A 16,018-nucleotide genomic window follows, 5' to 3' on the forward strand; every position below is an offset into this window, starting at 1 on the left:
CAAAAGCGCAATAAGCTATCGATACCCTCCAGCAGCTGATCCGAACAGTGTTGCACAATTCGCGGAATTTATTGTGTATTGCATCTATCTTTTTTTATGCAAACTTAAAAATAATAATTATAGCCCGAATTCCTTGAGATTTGCAGGCAGTGAGCGGGGATTTCGGCTGCAGCCGGCTGCGAGGTGTGTGCACGGATGTATATATAGATATAGCCATCCCAGATCCCGGCAAACTTTGCCTCTTTGCGTGGCGGGGTGTGGTTAAAACCAAAAAGAAAAAAAAAACAGATTGAAGACGGAGACTCAACGACTCGAAAAGCCTGAAAAACGCCTCCGGGCACTATAGACAATACAACAACAATTCGGACCTATAGCTAATCATTTATGCCGAGCGCAGAGACGGAGCCTAATTAGCATATCAAATTGGATGACGACACTGGCGAGCAGTTGACATCTGCCGCTGCTGCTGCCCCTGCTACCAGGAATAACAATAAAACCAAAATAAAACATAGAAACCTTCTACACTCTGTACTCCCCAGTTTTGGCCAGTAAGTACCCATTGGATCCGATCCCAGACGACTGGCCGGCAATGTGCTGGGCAAGATGTCCCGGCTTGCTGATTACTTCGTAATAGTCGGCTACGACAGCGATAAGGAGAGTGAGTAATTAGCAATCCCCTGATTTCCTGACTTCCCTCTACTTTTTCTCCTCTCCCCAGAGACCGCCAGCAATGTGTGTGGCCAGCAGCCGACGTGCGGCAAGATCGTTCAGCGTTTTCCCGAGAAAGATTGGCCGGACACTCCGTTTATCGAGGGCATTGAATGGGTGCGTTTCCACAAACATTCCACACATATTTCCACGCATATCTGACTCCACCCTAATCGTACATATGTTTCGACAGTTCTGCCAGCCGCTTGGGTGGTGTTTATCGTACGAAAAGCAGGAGCCCAAGTTCTTCGTCTCCGTGCTGACGGACATCGATGCCAACAAGCACTACTGCGCCTGCCTCAGCTTCCATGAGACGGTGGCCATCACCCAGACGCGCAGCGTGGACGACGAGGATGAGACGATCGGGAACAACCGGCTGCTGGGGGCCACCGCCTCCTCGACGGATGGCATTGCAGCGGCAGCCACGCCGGCGCCCATCACGCACCACAGCGTCATGTATGCACCCAAGTGTCTGGTGCTCATCTCGCGATTGGACTGCGCCGACACCTTCAAAGTGAGATTAGAATCCAGTTCTTCCTAGTGATTGCTTAAAATCATTTACCCTCACTTGCAGAACTGCCTGGGCACCATATACACGGTGTATATCGAAAACCTGGCCTACGCATTGGAGACCCTCATCGGCAACATACTGGGCTGCATACAAGTTCCTCCTGCGGGTGGGCCGCAGGTGCGTTTCTCCATAGGAGCTGGCGACAAGCAGTCCCTCCAGCCGCCACAGAGCTCATCCCTGCCCACAACTGGAAGTGGAGTGCACTTCCTTTTCAAGCAGCTGGGCATCAAGAATGTGTTGATCCTGCTCTGCGCCGTGATGACGGAGAACAAAATACTGTTCTTGTCCAAGTGTTATTGGCACCTGACGGATAGCTGCAGGGCTTTGGTGGCTCTAATGTATCCCTTTCGGTACACGCATGTGTATATACCCATTTTGCCGGCACCACTCACGGAAGTTCTGTCCACACCTACACCTTTCATCATGGGCATACATAGTTCCCTGCAAACTGAGATTACGGATCTGCTGGATGTTATTGTGGTGGATTTGGATGGCGGTCTGGTTACCATTCCGGAGTCGCTTACTCCGCCTGTTCCTATACTTCCCTCACCGCTGTGGGAACAGACCCAGGACCTGCTCAGTATGATCCTGTTCCCAAATCTGGCGCAGGCGGATCTGGCATTTCCCACGTTGGAGCGGCCATCTGCGCTGGCCAAGACTGACGCCCAGATCGACAAGGAACTTCGCGCCATATTCATGCGTCTTTTCGCCCAACTGCTGCAGGGATATCGCTCCTGCCTAACAATCATTCGGATTCATCCAAAGCCGGTTATCACCTTTCACAAGGCTGGTTTCCTCGGCGCCCGAGATCTGATCGAGAGCGAATTTCTGTTTCGTGTGCTGGACAGCATGTTCTTCACCACGTTCGTCAACGAACGAGGACCTCCCTGGCGTGCCTCCGATGCCTGGGATGAACTATACAGCTCCATGAACGAACTGCTCAAGTCTGAGGCGCAGAATCGAAATCTCGTAATTATAAATTACATATAAACGGTGTTCTATTATATAAATTTCATCTATCTTTCAGATACTCACACATATCCAGGAATTAGGACGCGTTCTTTACGAGAATGAGGGTACACTGGCCCACATAAACTATGCCCAGAAAGTCTTGCGCCCGCCGGAGGGCGCATTTCAGCGGATTCACCAGCCCGCCTTTCCGCGCATTAGTTCGGAGAAGGTGGAGTTAATCATCCAGGAGGGAATACGCAAGAACGGAGTGCCACAGCGTTTCCATGTGACGCGTAATCAGCACCGGATCATTCCAATGGGACCTAGGTTGCCCGAGGCATTGGATGTGCGTCCCAATGTCCAAAACTCTGCGCGACGACTGGAGGTGCTTCGCATCTGTGTGTCATACATCTTCGAGAACCGGATTACGGACGCAAGGAAACTGCTGCCAGCTGTGATGCGAACCTTGATGCATCGAGATGCGAGGTTAATCCTGTGCCGCGAGTTCTTCGGGTATGTGCATGGCAACAAGGCGGTGCTGGACCATCAGCAGTTTGAGTTGGTTGTGCGATTCATGAACAAGGCACTGCACAAGTCCTCCGGGATCGACGAGTACACAGTGGCTGCGGCTCTGCTGCCCATGTCCACCATATTTTGTCGCAAGCTATCGACAGGAGTGGTGCAGTTTGCCTACACTGAGATACAAGATCACGCCATATGGAAGAATCATCAGTTTTGGGAGTCTACGTTCTTCCAGGATGTCCAGGGTCAGATAAAGGCTTTGTATCTGCTTCAGCGTCGTCAGAACGAGCATCAAAAGGAGGCAAACTGTGTCCTGGACGAGGTTCCCTTGGAGGAGCCCACGGCGCTTGAGATTACGGCCGAGCAGCTGCGAAAAAGTCCCACCATCGAGGAGGAGAAGAAGGCCGAGCTGGCCAAGTCGGAGGAGTCTACGTTGTACAGCCAGGCGATTCACTTTGCCAACCGTATGGTCTCCCTTCTCATTCCGCTCGACGTGAACGTGGACGCAGCTAGTAAGCCTAAACCTGCGTTTCGCCTGGAGGAAAATCAGAGTGTATCCAATAGGTAAGACCTGTAATATGTATTTGAAATTATGCCTAATCATTTGTAATTACAGTATTATGGGCTCGCACAGCCTGAGCGAACATTCCGACGAAGGATTTGAGGAGAACAATGCTCTGGAAATTGGCGTCACGGTTGGGAAGACAATTTCTCGCTTCATTGACAGCGTTTGTACCGAGGGTGGTGTGACCTCCGAACACATACGCAACCTGCACGACATGGTGCCGGGTGTGGTGCACATGCACATCGAATCCCTGGAACCGGTCTATCTGGAGGCCAAGCGCCATCCGCATGTGCAAAAGCCGAAGATTCAGACACCATGCCTGCTGCCAGGAGAGGACCTGGTTACCGACCACCTGCGTTGCTTCCTTATGCCGGATGGACGCGAAGACGAAACCCAGTGCCTGATACCCGCCGAGGGAGCTCTTTTCCTCACCAACTACCGTGTGGTGTTCAAGGGTTCCCCCTGCGATCCGCTCTACTGCGAGCAGGTGATCGTGCGCACTTTTCCGATTGCCTCCCTGCTGAAGGAGAAGAAAATATCGGTGCTGTACCTGGCCCATCTGGATCAAACGCTGACCGAAGGACTGCAGCTGCGCTCCAGCAGCTTTCAACTGATCAAGGTGGCCTTCGACCCGGAAGTTACTCCCGAGCAGATCGAAAGCTTCAGGAAGATATTGAGCAAAGCGCGCCATCCGTTCGATGAGTTTGAGTACTTTGCATTTCAATCGTATGGCACCATGCTTCAGGGCGTGGCTCCGTTGAAAACGAAGGAGAAGTACTCAACCCTAAAGGGATTTGCCAAAAAGACTCTGCTCCGCGGGGCCAAGAAGGCGGGATTCAAGCAGAAGCAGCAAACAAAGCGGAAGTTGGTCTCCGAGTTTGATTACGGAAGTGCAGATGCCCAGGAAACTCAATCTATCGACGATGAGCTGGAGGATGGAGATGAGTTCGAAACCCAAAATAATGCCATGCCTAGATTGCTGACAACAAAAGATGTCGAGCGAATGCGGGAGAGGAGCTATGTACAGGACTGGAAGCGACTAGGATTCGATGCGGAGGCGCAGCGTGGTTTCCGCATTAGCAATGCTAACACCAGCTATGCCACCTGCCGCTCCTATCCGGCGATAATTGTGGCACCCGTTCAGTGCAGCGACGCGGCAATAATGCATTTGGGTCGTTGTTTTAAGGGCCAGCGCATACCACTGCCCACTTGGCGGCACGCCAATGGAGCACTGCTCATTCGGGGCGGTCAACCCAACAGCAAATCGGTCATTGGTATGCTGAAAAACACCACAGGAAGCAATACAAACGCCCATCACGATGTCACGCACTATCCGGAGCAGGACAAATACTTTCTGGCCCTGATCAACACGATGCCAAAGCTAACGCCGCTGGCTCACAATCAGTACTCGGGCATGAATCTCTCGATGAGCTCGTTGATGGGCCATAGCTCATCCGACGATCGACAGCCCCTGACGCCGGAACTCTCACGCAAGCATAAAAACAATCTGGATGTTAGTGATGGCAACAAGTCCAGTCAAGGAGGCAAAAGTGGAACTATGAAGGGCAATCCTAAGAACTCATCGGCACATCCCTTCCGCAAGATGCGTCTTTATGCATTGGGTAAGCAGAGATCTGCTCTCCTCTTTAATTTTCTTCTTAACATATTTGACTTCCTTTTCACAGGAGAGAAATCTCAAGCCAAGTCGAACATGAATGTCGACTTCTGTGCGGACTTCATTCCCGTGGACTATCCGGACATTAGGCAATCGAGACCCGCTTTCAAGAAGCTGATTCGCGCCTGCATGCCCTCACACAATACCAACGAGGCGGATGGCCAAAGCTTTGCCAAGATGGTGGAGCAGTCCGATTGGCTGCAGCAGATCTCCTCATTGATGCAATTGGCTGGTGCCGTGGTTGATCTCATCGACCTGCAGGAGAGCAGCGTGATGCTTTCGCTGGAGGATGGGTCCGATGTGACATCCCAGCTTAGTTCAATAGCCCAGCTGTGCTTGGATCCCTACTACCGCAGTCTGGACGGTTTCCGTGTGCTCGTGGAGAAAGAGTGGTTAGCCTTTGGCCATCGCTTTGCACATCGCAGTAATCTGAAGCCGTCACATGCAAACACAAATATTGCGTTTGCTCCCACCTTCCTGCAGTTCCTGGATGTGGTTCATCAGCTGCAGCGCCAGTTTCCAATGGCTTTCGAATTTAATGACTTCTATTTAAGATTCCTGGCATATCACTCGGTGTCCTGCCGCTTCCGTACCTTCCTGTTTGACTGTGAGCTTGAGCGTTCAGATTCGGGCATTGCGGCAATGGAGGACAAGCGAGGATCGCTGAATGCCAAAAGTATGTTTGGAACCGGTGGCATGGCGACCAATGGATCCGACGATGAGTGCAATGTGTATCCCATGGATATCAGGAGCCAAAGGACACCGCTGAATCGTATTGGCCACTCAATTTTCGATTATATCGAAAGGCAGCATAACAAGACGCCCATATTTTATAATTTTCTGTATTCAGCCGACAAGGGCGTGATTCTGCGACCGCAGAATAATGTGGCAGCCTTGGACCTATGGAGCTATTACACCAACGAGGAGCTTGCCCAGGGTGCGCCGTACGATTTGGAAGTGACCACTGTGGACGACGAAATTGATCTATCTGAGATGAAGGGGAAACGCATGGTCGTTACCGCCGGCTACGACAACTTGGAGAAATGTAATCCCAATGCCTATGTCTGCCTGCTCAGCGAGGTGAAGCAAGCGGAGACGGAGCGAGGACATCTTCCTCAAAAGTGGCTGCAGGTGTGGAACAGTCTGGTGGTGCCACAAGTGGAGCCAGCTGCTAGCAATACCTCGCTGGGCAACATCTATGTGCAGACGCACCAGCACAAAAGATCCACACTGGAGATTATCATGAAGGGACGGCTGGCAGGCTACCAGGACAAGTACTTCCACCCGCATCGGTTCGAGAAGCATCCCTATACCACGCCCACCAACTGCAACCACTGCACCAAGCTGCTCTGGGGCCCAGTGGGCTACCGGTGCATGGACTGCGGTAACTCCTACCACGAAAAATGCACGGAGCACTCGATGAAAAACTGCACAAAGTACAAGGCCATCGATGGAGCTGTGGGGCCGCCGAATGTGAACATGTCGCAGGGCGACACAGCCAGCATCGCTTCCAGCGCCGCCACGACGGCGCGCACCTCCAGCCATCACTTCTACAACCAGTTTAGCAGTAACGTTGCCGAAAATCGGACGCACGAGGGGTGAGTTATTAGCTTTTAGAGGTTCTTAAAATATAAAAGTCATCCAGAAAAGTTCCATGAACACAACCAGCTGTCTAGTTAAGCGTTTAACTGGGTTCACAATATAAACAATTTAGAACATGTTGATGACAGTATTAATATTAAATATATTTATTTTAAATTTCCGTAGACATCTGTACAAACGTGGCGCCTTGCTCAAAGGATGGAAACAGCGCTGGTTTGTTCTAGACTCCATAAAGCATCAACTTCGTTACTATGACACCTCTGAGGACACCGCTCCCAAGGGCATCATTGGTACTTATATTTAATCACCCCTCCAATAACTTTTTAGTAATATCTTAAATACCTTTATAGAATTGGCTGAGGTGCAATCAGTAACTGCCGCACAACCTGCACAAATTGGCGCCAAACGCGTAGACGAAAAGGGATTTTTTGATGTAGGTTATATTAAAAATAAAAACTATGTACAAAATGTTACTTCTCCCAATCAATTTCAGCTTAAAACATCAAAGCGCACCTACAATTTCTACGCAGTCAATGCAAATCTGGCACAGGAATGGATTGAAAAGTTGCAGGCATGTTTACAATAGATTGACGCGGAAATTCATCCCAATTTCATTTCCTGAATTTGGTTAACCTTCCCTTCCGTTCTGTTTTGTACGGCGCGATGCAAAGTTCTGTTGTAGGATAAATCAGTATGTTTCCAGTTCGCTGCGTATGTATTAATATTTTGAATCTGTGGCTCTGCCATCATATCATAGCTAAACTGTCACTTTAGAATTTCCTTAGTTGATTTGAGAAATCGCTCGTACCCATTAACATAATCGTTAGCAACAATTATGCCAAGCAACAAGTGAAACGTTAGTTAATGAATGAAATCCATATGTAAATGTGAATGTAAAGAAACTATAAAATTATGTGATTATATAAACAAACAAAAAATCAGACTATATGATAAATTAACGATAGAATGGAAAAAGCCACTCCCGCAAGTTTTTGATATAATTTTTTTTATAAACTATATAAGTTTATAGTGAATTTACCAAAGAATATTCCACCTTTGTTGCGCAATTGAAATGCATTTCTTGGTTGCTTCCTCTAAACTAAACCCTATTATTAAACGCTTTCCTTTATTTATATACTACATGATAATCAATATAATACATACTTTAATGCAATTATTTGTGGCTTACAAACGATAATATACATTTTTAAACAAATGCGCTTGGTATTATTATTGTTTACGTTCGATTCCTTCGGTGAAACTTTCCCATCATCCATCATAGGAACGTTGTCCAGTAGACAATATTGAGTATAAAGAACGAAAACGGGAAGAAAAAGCGCGAGAATTTGTCTATATAGATGGCTGTGGCATGGCCATGGCAGAAAGTGTCGTACTGGGGTTCAATAATCGATTCCCGATGATGCTGTAGGGCAGACTGAGAGGCGTCAGCAGGGGGAGATACCTGTATATAGGTTCGTCTACCAACTCACCTTCAGGTCGTCCAGGTCACTGATGTTCTCGTCCGAGTAGCCCTTCATGGCCTTGGTGGCCACCGGTCCCATAAAGTTGTTGACCACCGCGAACTCCATCAGCGAGAGGAAGACAAACACCGAGCAGGACGACATCCAGACGTCTATGGCCTTCACGTACGACACCGGCGGCAGCGACTGTTGCGACTGGGTATTCTGGGTGGCCAGGGTCAGCAGGGAGGTCACTCCCAGGGTGACGCGGGCTGGAATCGCCTCCGGCTTAATCCAAAACGATATCCACGACATGACCACGATCAGAGCCGAGGGTATGTAGGTGTGGAACAGGTGGTAGCCCAGGCGTCGTCGCAAATTGAACACAATGGCCAGGCAGGTGAAGTTGCCTAGGAGAAAGAATAAAAAGTAAATTCATAAGTGGATCGCATGTCTTTAACTGTATCTATAAAGTAGTTTTACTATCAGTATCAATCAGTATTATTATTTTTAATAAATAATAATTCTCTGCAATGTTCATTCTGTTTTAATAAAGATAATCGATATTACATTAAGTAGTTTTGGATCCTATTTTAGTTAATATTGATATATGTATATATCATTAAGTAATACTAAATTACTAAATTACTCACCCGTTGAGTACTCTATGGTGCAATCGGTCGTGTAGTTATTTGATATGTCCAGCTGTGGCAGCTCAATCTCCGCATTGACCACCAGTGGGTCGGTCATGTTCCAAATGAAAACCAAATCCTCCACCGTATGGGATACTGCCAATCAGAGCTCGTTAAGTTCTGGTATCAAATATCACTTTTACCATACAAATGAGTGTTATTCAAGAAGCGGAATGGACATTTTCAAGCAATAAAGGTTTGGGCAGGTTCGGGATAACAAAAATTCCACATTTCCACCTACAACTCTCGATCATCATGGAGCAGATTTGTGTGTCATGTGGATAGGACTCAAACTTCATGGCGCAGGACAGGACCAACGTGAGCTTGGACATGTAGAGCAGCGTTTTGTCGTGGTACAACCAGAGATAGTGATTCGGAATGCTCATCTCGTGGAAGGTGACCTTCTTGGCGTTCTTGAAGAAGCAATCGGGCCGCCAAATGCTGTGCAACCAGTCGACATCCAATATGCGATACTGTTCGCTCATGTTCTCCGGCAGCCGCAGGCGAGGATCACGCCAGCTTTGTGCAAGGAAGATGTCCGTCACATAGGTCTGCGATGAGGAAATGCCATTAAATGGAACGGACATCAAAGATTCCACTTATATTATACCAGACTTGTTCATAAATACATTAATATTATATACAAAATGTCATATATTTAGAGATAAATGGTATAATAAATGGTAGATATAAATGGATTTTTAGAACCTTAAAACTATAATCTTTGTAAGTCTTCAAAATTCTTGGGTTCTATACCATTATTGGATAATTTAATAATATTTCATTAAATAGTAATTTATCCTTTGGGGATTATATAGTGTGAGACACAAATCGGGCTCGATGAAAATGATTTTTCTAAGATTTGTATCATGACTCACCATGGACTCCTCGTTGATGGAGTCCAGCGAGAGGACCGTGACATGGAAGTAGACGACTGTGGGCTGGCCCAGGAGCTTGGGAGCCCGGTTCTTGTCGTAGGTCTTCGAGGGAATGGGCAGGATGTCCGGGAGCGACAAACTCGACTCGTAGTGGGAGACCAGCTCGGCGCTCTCCGTGTTGTTTCTGCAAGTGTGGAACAGCCTTGTAAAATCTGATGAAACTGGGCAAACGCACTGGCACCCACCTGAAACCATGAACACAATGGCACTGCTGAATCGATTGCTCCAGCGCGTGCAAATATATTGCCACCGCAATGAGAAACCTGAATTCTACCAATTTGCTAGTTGGCCTTTGCATTATGAGCACACTACCTTCGGCTTTAGTGTTATTCCTCTGGGACACATTGCTCCCGCAGCCCATGTCATTTCACGTGGCTCATCTCTGGGTGCTTTTGAAATTGGAACTGAGTTCTGGAGAGGATTACTTAACAATGGTGCTGTGCGGGGAATTATATTTTACTCGTCCCTCTGCAAAAACCAATAAACAAACGAAACGGCAGAGTTATCGCGACGATTGTGATGTGCTGCAAAGTGTGATAAATTAATTTCTAAGGTTTCATTCGCTTTCATTGGCATTCGCCTACACTACTTTTCAAATTGACAACTGACCCCGGCCAGTGAAACGGCAAAGAGGAAATGATGTGCGTACCGACTGACAAGGGCATTAATTTGAATGAGCACTCTGTATTTGGGAATAATATCTGTGAGTTATGAAAAACAACTTGTCTCCGCGAAATAACGAATATTACCGCCAACGTCCGATGGCACAAAACTATTTTATCGGGTGAGTTCCGGCGTTTCCTTTCACCAAAGATTCTAGTTTTTCTGAAAGGGTTCCGGTTTTTGTTAACAAGTTTGAAATCACCTATCTTAAATTAAAAAAATAATTGTTTAAACATTACACTAAATGCAAATTTAAATTAATTTGTGTTGAACATTTGACTTAAAATTATTTAGTTAAATCCGAAACTGATAAATATTCGAAAACCGGAACTTGACCCTTTTGAAACGGTTGGCGTTGCCAACTACATTTCAGGTCTGGCAGCACTGGCGCGCAATCAGCTGTTCGCAGAGTTGGCAACTCTGGGAGGTCAAAATATTGATTGTTTCACTTGCCAAGGGTTTTTTTTGGCAATTCAAAAATGTGCAAGTTGCGAAATACCTATAAATAAAAACGGAAACACAAGTAGAAAAGTAAAAACAAACCACCCTGACCCAAAGTAACATGGATTCCTGCGATACAATCGCAGGTGAGTGACGAAATCCAGAGATTGTAAATCAATCCCGGTGCTATTTTACAGGGGTGGTGGGGGTCAGGGGTCATTTTCCTTTGTGCAGTGACGCGATTTCGCTGCGGCGCATTGTGCAACTTGTGGATATTGATTAATAGCAAGAACGCCGAGATACACAAATAATGGTTAAACGAATTTTGAAATTTTCCAAAGGCTAACAACATTTGGAAACAACCACTGCGCAGTAAACTCTTGACTCTTGACAAGTGGGAAAATCAAAAAAGCGACCGCCATGGAGTCCCCGCTGTTTCCCAAGGCCAACAACAATATGGGCATGGACAAGATGAGCTCCAGCCTGAACAGCAGCACCATGGAGGACACCACGCCCAGCGATTCGGGGGTTCAACTCCTGGACTCGGAGAACAGCGATGTGATGGTGGAGTCCATCTGCTCCTACGAGGAGAACGTGCGGCCCCTGCCCCAAGTGGATCCCAACTCCAATGTGACGGCAGCTCCCGAGGAGTCCATGACCATCAGCGAGTGCTCCACGTTCGACACCACGGAGAAGATTGTCTACCGACGCAAGGTGCACAAGGCTTCGTCCGCCTCCAAGACCCCCAAGAAGAGAGTGTCCTTCCACGAGGACATCCTGAAGAACACTCGTACCGACAACATTCACATAGAGCATGGCTTTATCACCTACAAGAACGGCCGGAAGCTGGCCTTCGCCAACTCAGCGGGCGTGGCCGGCGCTCCGGGACGATATTCCTGGTGTCCGGATCGGGAACGGCCAGAGGGACCCAATGAAATCTGTGCCGCTGGCCGGGAAGACGATGGCGAGGAGGCTACGGGCGGAGGAGGCGTCAGGCGTAAGAGACATCTGGTCTACCGGAATGCCTGCTCCGATGTCCTGGACTACGATAACATTTTCGACACCGATGAGGCGCCCGGTCTGCACTACGACACCTCAGGTGTCTTTGAATATGGTCCAGCGGGCGAGAAGCAGGAGGAACCAGCGCGGCTCTACAAGTGTAACTGCAGCAGCTCCAACTCCAGTCTGGACTCCGACGAGCAGGACAAAAACTCCAATGCGAATCGCAAGCAGTACGAGCAGGCTAAGAGCAGCTCCTGCGATTGCATTGGCATGAGCAACGCCAACAACAATCTAATCGGTAAGATAATGCAGTTTAAGTGCATGATAGATACTTATAAGTTATCCCTTAAAAAACAGGTGAAAACTGTTACTACTCAGAGCCCAATATCGGAGATGCCGACAGTCCCAAGATCAAGTCAGTTTGGAACAAGGAGAAAAAGCCCAAGTCGAGCTGCTTGAAGAAAACCAAACGACAGACGAACGTCATCCTGGAGCAGGATCTCAATGGGCGGGTGAAGAAGTTCAACGTGCACGACATCAAGCACCAGTTGCTGGACAACAGTAGCAAGATGATCTTTGGCTCGCTGAAGAGCATCTTCACCATGCCGCTACCAGAGCGCGGAGTGCCCGAGGGCTCCGAGGACCTGCAGGCGGTGGTCGAGTGCGTTCCAGAGCAAACACCCGAGCACAAAGCGCGGCCAGTGGCCGAGTCACCAACCCTCAAAGCTAAGCCATTTCTTAGCAAAAGTCTCGATGGCAGCAAGCAGGCACAACCAGTTAAGAAATTCGTGCACAATGTAGACGAGCAGTTGCGTCACAAGAACGAAGACGACGGTGCCGGCTCCACGGAAGCCTCGCCGATGGAGTCGAAACAGTCGCTGATGTTGCACCGCCAAGAAGAATTCGATAAGGAAACAGTGCCAATGGGCAGCGCACAGGGCGAATTCCGCAGCAAGTTTATAATCAACTGCGAGAGCACCGTTTTCGAGCACACCGGAGTATCCTACGAGACGGGTGAGCCGCAATCCGAACACTCCTTTGGCAACCAGCACAACAGCGTGGCCAGTTTGCTGGAGCAGAACACTCCCATCGCAGAGCCGGCAGCTAGTCAGATCAAGAAATCATTTTTGGACGCTCCCATAGCCAAGACGTTCAGTAACTTCTTTCGCAGCTTCAAGGAGAGTTCAAACGCTGTAGCCACACCAGTTGAAAAGGAGCAGGCAGTCACAGATAACAATTTTGGTAAGCAAAGTTATCCTTTTCTAGATCTGAAAGCCTATTCACACAACCTTATTTGTTGTTGATATCATAAGAGCTCCAAAATTAGTAGCCTTATTGATTGACATGATTTCAATTTACATACACACATCCCATAATCATGAATCTATTTTGGAAATTTTCTTCAAAAAGTAGAAATATTAAACATGTATCTATTCCAGCTTCAAAAACATCAAAGCCGCAGCAGCAAGCACCATCTGCGGGCAAGCTTCCCCGGGATTACTCCTCATCCACCATATCCGAACCCAGTTCCAACACCAGCAGTAACCATAAGATCGTGATGAACCCACAGCTGGGCAACGCCGAGCGTCATTCCCGTCATCTTCCCTCTCCGCTCAAGAAGCGGGGACAACCCTTGCAGCCGCCCCGTTACTACGACCAACAGCATTCCCATCAGAGTCGAAGTCTTCACAGCCCGAGCAGCTATTTGGCGGCGGGACGCGGTGGACCTGGCGGCAGTGGACGCGACTCGAAGAGCACTATCCTCAGCGAGGAGTTCGACGACATACTAACCATCACCACCACGGATACAACTAACGATAAGCGTTCGATGGACAGCGATCTAGTCATCGTAGACTATACAGATGTGGACTACGCTCATTTGCTGAAGCCGCCTGCTCCGGCGGCCAAAACCTCGCTTATAAATCGTTTCCTTCGCAATGTGACGCAGAAGAAAATCATGGAGACCTCCATACGCAAGAATAATTTCTTCGCCGACAAATTGCGAACTGAACAAAGGAACACGGGTTCCGATCTCTATGTAAAGGGTGCACGGCCAAAGAACTACGAGTTGATAGATGATTTAAACGCAGAGATTGCCATGGAGATTGAGATGTGTGGGACTAACTCACCGCGCCGGGAACTTGCCATTAGTCTGGATAACGATTTTCCCGGCAGCTCATCCAGTTTTGAACTTGGCATCGGAGAGATATCGATTGATGTTTTCAAGGGAAAGTCCTTGCTCAATTTACATCAAACAAATGAGCAGCTTATGAAGGTATATTCTAGTTTTACTTATATATTTGATAGCTAAAGACTTATTAACAAAATTCAATCTTCTTTCTCAGGTGTTCAAACTTTATACTGGCTACAGTGTGGATGGCATTATGACACCTGTTTTAGTTCTGCTCACAGACAAAACCTTGTACGTGGCAAATATGGATCGAAATAATCTGTGTGTGAAGTTTGTGTTAGCCTACAAGGACTTGGATGTTATACTGGTAATATAAATTTTATATTTTTCGATACATTTACTTATGAATATTTTTCCAAAATCCTTTCAGATGGGACCCTTTGGCAACACCGTTTTGCTCAGCAACAGCACGCGGGATATGCAGCAGGTTCTGCTCGCAGGTGGACCCTATCCAGCCGGATCTCTGGTGGCCAATCTGGAGCTATGTGCCCGACGCAGTGGCTCCACCCTGCCTGCAGTTGGCCAGCTAACTCTAGAGCACTTGGCTCCACTGCAGGCTTTTGTCCGTGCAAACAGTTGCGTGGGTGTGGCCGAGCACTGGCTGTTCTATGCCGTGGTTAATGTGCCAGCTGGCGGGGCAATGCGAGTGGAATCGCCTAGCGAACTCCTGGGACCCTCCATCAAGGGATTCCTCATGCACCGACGACTCAAGCAGACCACAAGCACATCAGCAGCCACAAGGATATACTGGCAACCAGGATTCTTTCTACTAAAGTTCGTAAATCCCCTTGCTTTGGGATGAATTTGATTTAACATGTTCTTATTTTGTAGAGCTGGTGTGTTGTATATGTTTAACGACTCCACCCAGAGGCTTCCCAGCTGGGCCGTGGCCCTCGCCGAGTGTCAGGGCGCTCAGCGAACTGTGAAATCGGAGCGTCCGCATTGCTTCGAGATGACGCTGAAGGGTGAGCTCCTGCAAATGGCAGCGCCCGACGAGTATGTGGCCTCCGAGTGGCTCCAGGCCCTCCTTCAATCAGCCAGTGGTGTAAGTATATAACTAATATTAAAAGTAAACTTTTTATAACTTGCCGTCTTGGCTTTTAGCTTGTGCTTCAAGACGAGAGACACAAAACCCTGGGATGCACTTTAATTGTTACAGAAAACCATCTTATAACCTTGCGTGAAGACTTTTCGGCTCCCTTACGACAAATAAGCCTGCAGGCTAATGGCAATGTAGACGCTCCGGAGAACAAGGAAGTTTTGCTTGAAGAGGAAATGCTCAGTGTTTTTGAAACCAGCAGCTTGGTAAGTGTGCTCTATTTAAAAAAAAAAGAACTACCTAATAATCCAATTACATTTTAGATGGGCTCCACCATAAGTACGCCCACACGCACTCAACCCTCGTACTCCTCGCTGAGCTCCACGCCCACTAAGCAAACAAACGAGCCGGCTGCCTCGAAGGAAAATGCAACGTCACCCGGAAAATCGCAGCGAATGACTAGTGTTTATGGAAAGAACTCCGGCCTGGCGATACTCACCTGTGCGGACATTAAAGCGATGACGGGCATTAAGATAACCTCACGGTGCGAGACTTGGTGGTGCATACTGGAATTCTCCTGTCAGGAGGCTCCGCTAGAAAATTTGGACGATTTGGTGATCTTCTTTGCCAGCAGTATGGAAATGCAACGTTTTCTGCGGTTGCTCGAGCAACTTTGGCAGTCTAAAAATGTGGGTTGATCACTTATTTTCCATTCCCAACTCGAAAATAATTCACTTTTTGACTTTTCCAGAACGATCTATTTCCAATAACCATACTAGACGACGGCGACTCTCTGGCCGAGCAGTGCAACCAACTCTATTTGGACACTAATAGGGCCTGGGAGCCCCTGCTATCGGCTGCGCTGGGTTAACGTGGCGATGGCCAATATATACTCCATTTACCAAATAGAAAATTATATATTTCCATATAACTCAAGCGTTAAATATTCTATCCTGAATACTCAAATAGTTAAAGAACAGAAAGTATTGGTATCTATA

General features: G+C 47.8%; 3 protein-coding genes across 8 annotated transcripts; 2 read left to right on the plus strand and 1 right to left on the minus strand.

The window, feature by feature from the left end:
* Positions 1-41: 41 nt before the first annotated feature.
* Positions 42-7,810, plus strand: LOC119563449 (myotubularin-related protein 13). The gene is made up of 11 exons (XM_037876843.1): positions 42-183; positions 540-658; positions 719-825; positions 902-1,222; positions 1,283-2,248; positions 2,307-3,316; positions 3,369-4,939; positions 5,003-6,590; positions 6,760-6,884; positions 6,945-7,027; positions 7,088-7,810. Exons 2-11 carry the CDS (start codon positions 604-606, stop codon positions 7,178-7,180), a joined length of 5,919 nt encoding a protein of 1,972 aa, XP_037732771.1. The 5' UTR covers positions 42-183; positions 540-603; the 3' UTR covers positions 7,181-7,810.
* Positions 7,742-10,417, minus strand: LOC119563451 (glycine receptor subunit alpha-4). 5 transcript variants are annotated; one of them, XM_037876849.1, is made up of 7 exons: positions 10,294-10,417; positions 9,870-10,152; positions 9,625-9,808; positions 8,988-9,297; positions 8,708-8,842; positions 8,085-8,464; positions 7,742-8,029 (listed from the first exon to the last, which is right to left on the minus strand). In XM_037876849.1, the coding sequence occupies exons 2-7, from the start codon at positions 10,043-10,045 to the stop codon at positions 7,871-7,873; spliced, it is 1,344 nt and encodes a 447-aa protein (XP_037732777.1). In that variant the 5' UTR covers positions 10,046-10,152; positions 10,294-10,417; the 3' UTR covers positions 7,742-7,870. The 5 variants fall into 5 exon arrangements, with proteins under 5 accessions (XP_037732777.1, XP_037732776.1, XP_037732778.1 ...); XM_037876848.1 differs by having other exon boundaries at positions 9,870-10,208; positions 10,294-10,359; XM_037876850.1 differs by having other exon boundaries at positions 10,334-10,348.
* Positions 10,418-10,776: 359 nt separating this feature from the next.
* Positions 10,777-16,018, plus strand: LOC119563450. Of its 2 annotated transcripts, XM_037876846.1 has the most exons (10): positions 10,777-10,934; positions 11,130-12,088; positions 12,148-13,032; positions 13,230-14,065; positions 14,136-14,288; positions 14,352-14,755; positions 14,813-15,026; positions 15,086-15,286; positions 15,344-15,709; positions 15,772-15,891. In XM_037876846.1, the coding sequence occupies exons 2-10, from the start codon at positions 11,209-11,211 to the stop codon at positions 15,889-15,891; spliced, it is 4,059 nt and encodes a 1,352-aa protein (XP_037732774.1). In that variant the 5' UTR covers positions 10,777-10,934; positions 11,130-11,208. The 2 variants fall into 2 exon arrangements, with proteins under 2 accessions (XP_037732774.1, XP_037732772.1); XM_037876844.1 differs by lacking the exon at positions 10,777-10,934 and having other exon boundaries at positions 11,209-12,088; positions 15,772-16,018.

Source organism: Drosophila subpulchrella, chromosome 3R (assembly GCF_014743375.2).
Source record: "Drosophila subpulchrella strain 33 F10 #4 breed RU33 chromosome 3R, RU_Dsub_v1.1 Primary Assembly, whole genome shotgun sequence".
NCBI classification, from domain to species: domain Eukaryota; kingdom Metazoa; phylum Arthropoda; class Insecta; order Diptera; family Drosophilidae; genus Drosophila; species Drosophila subpulchrella.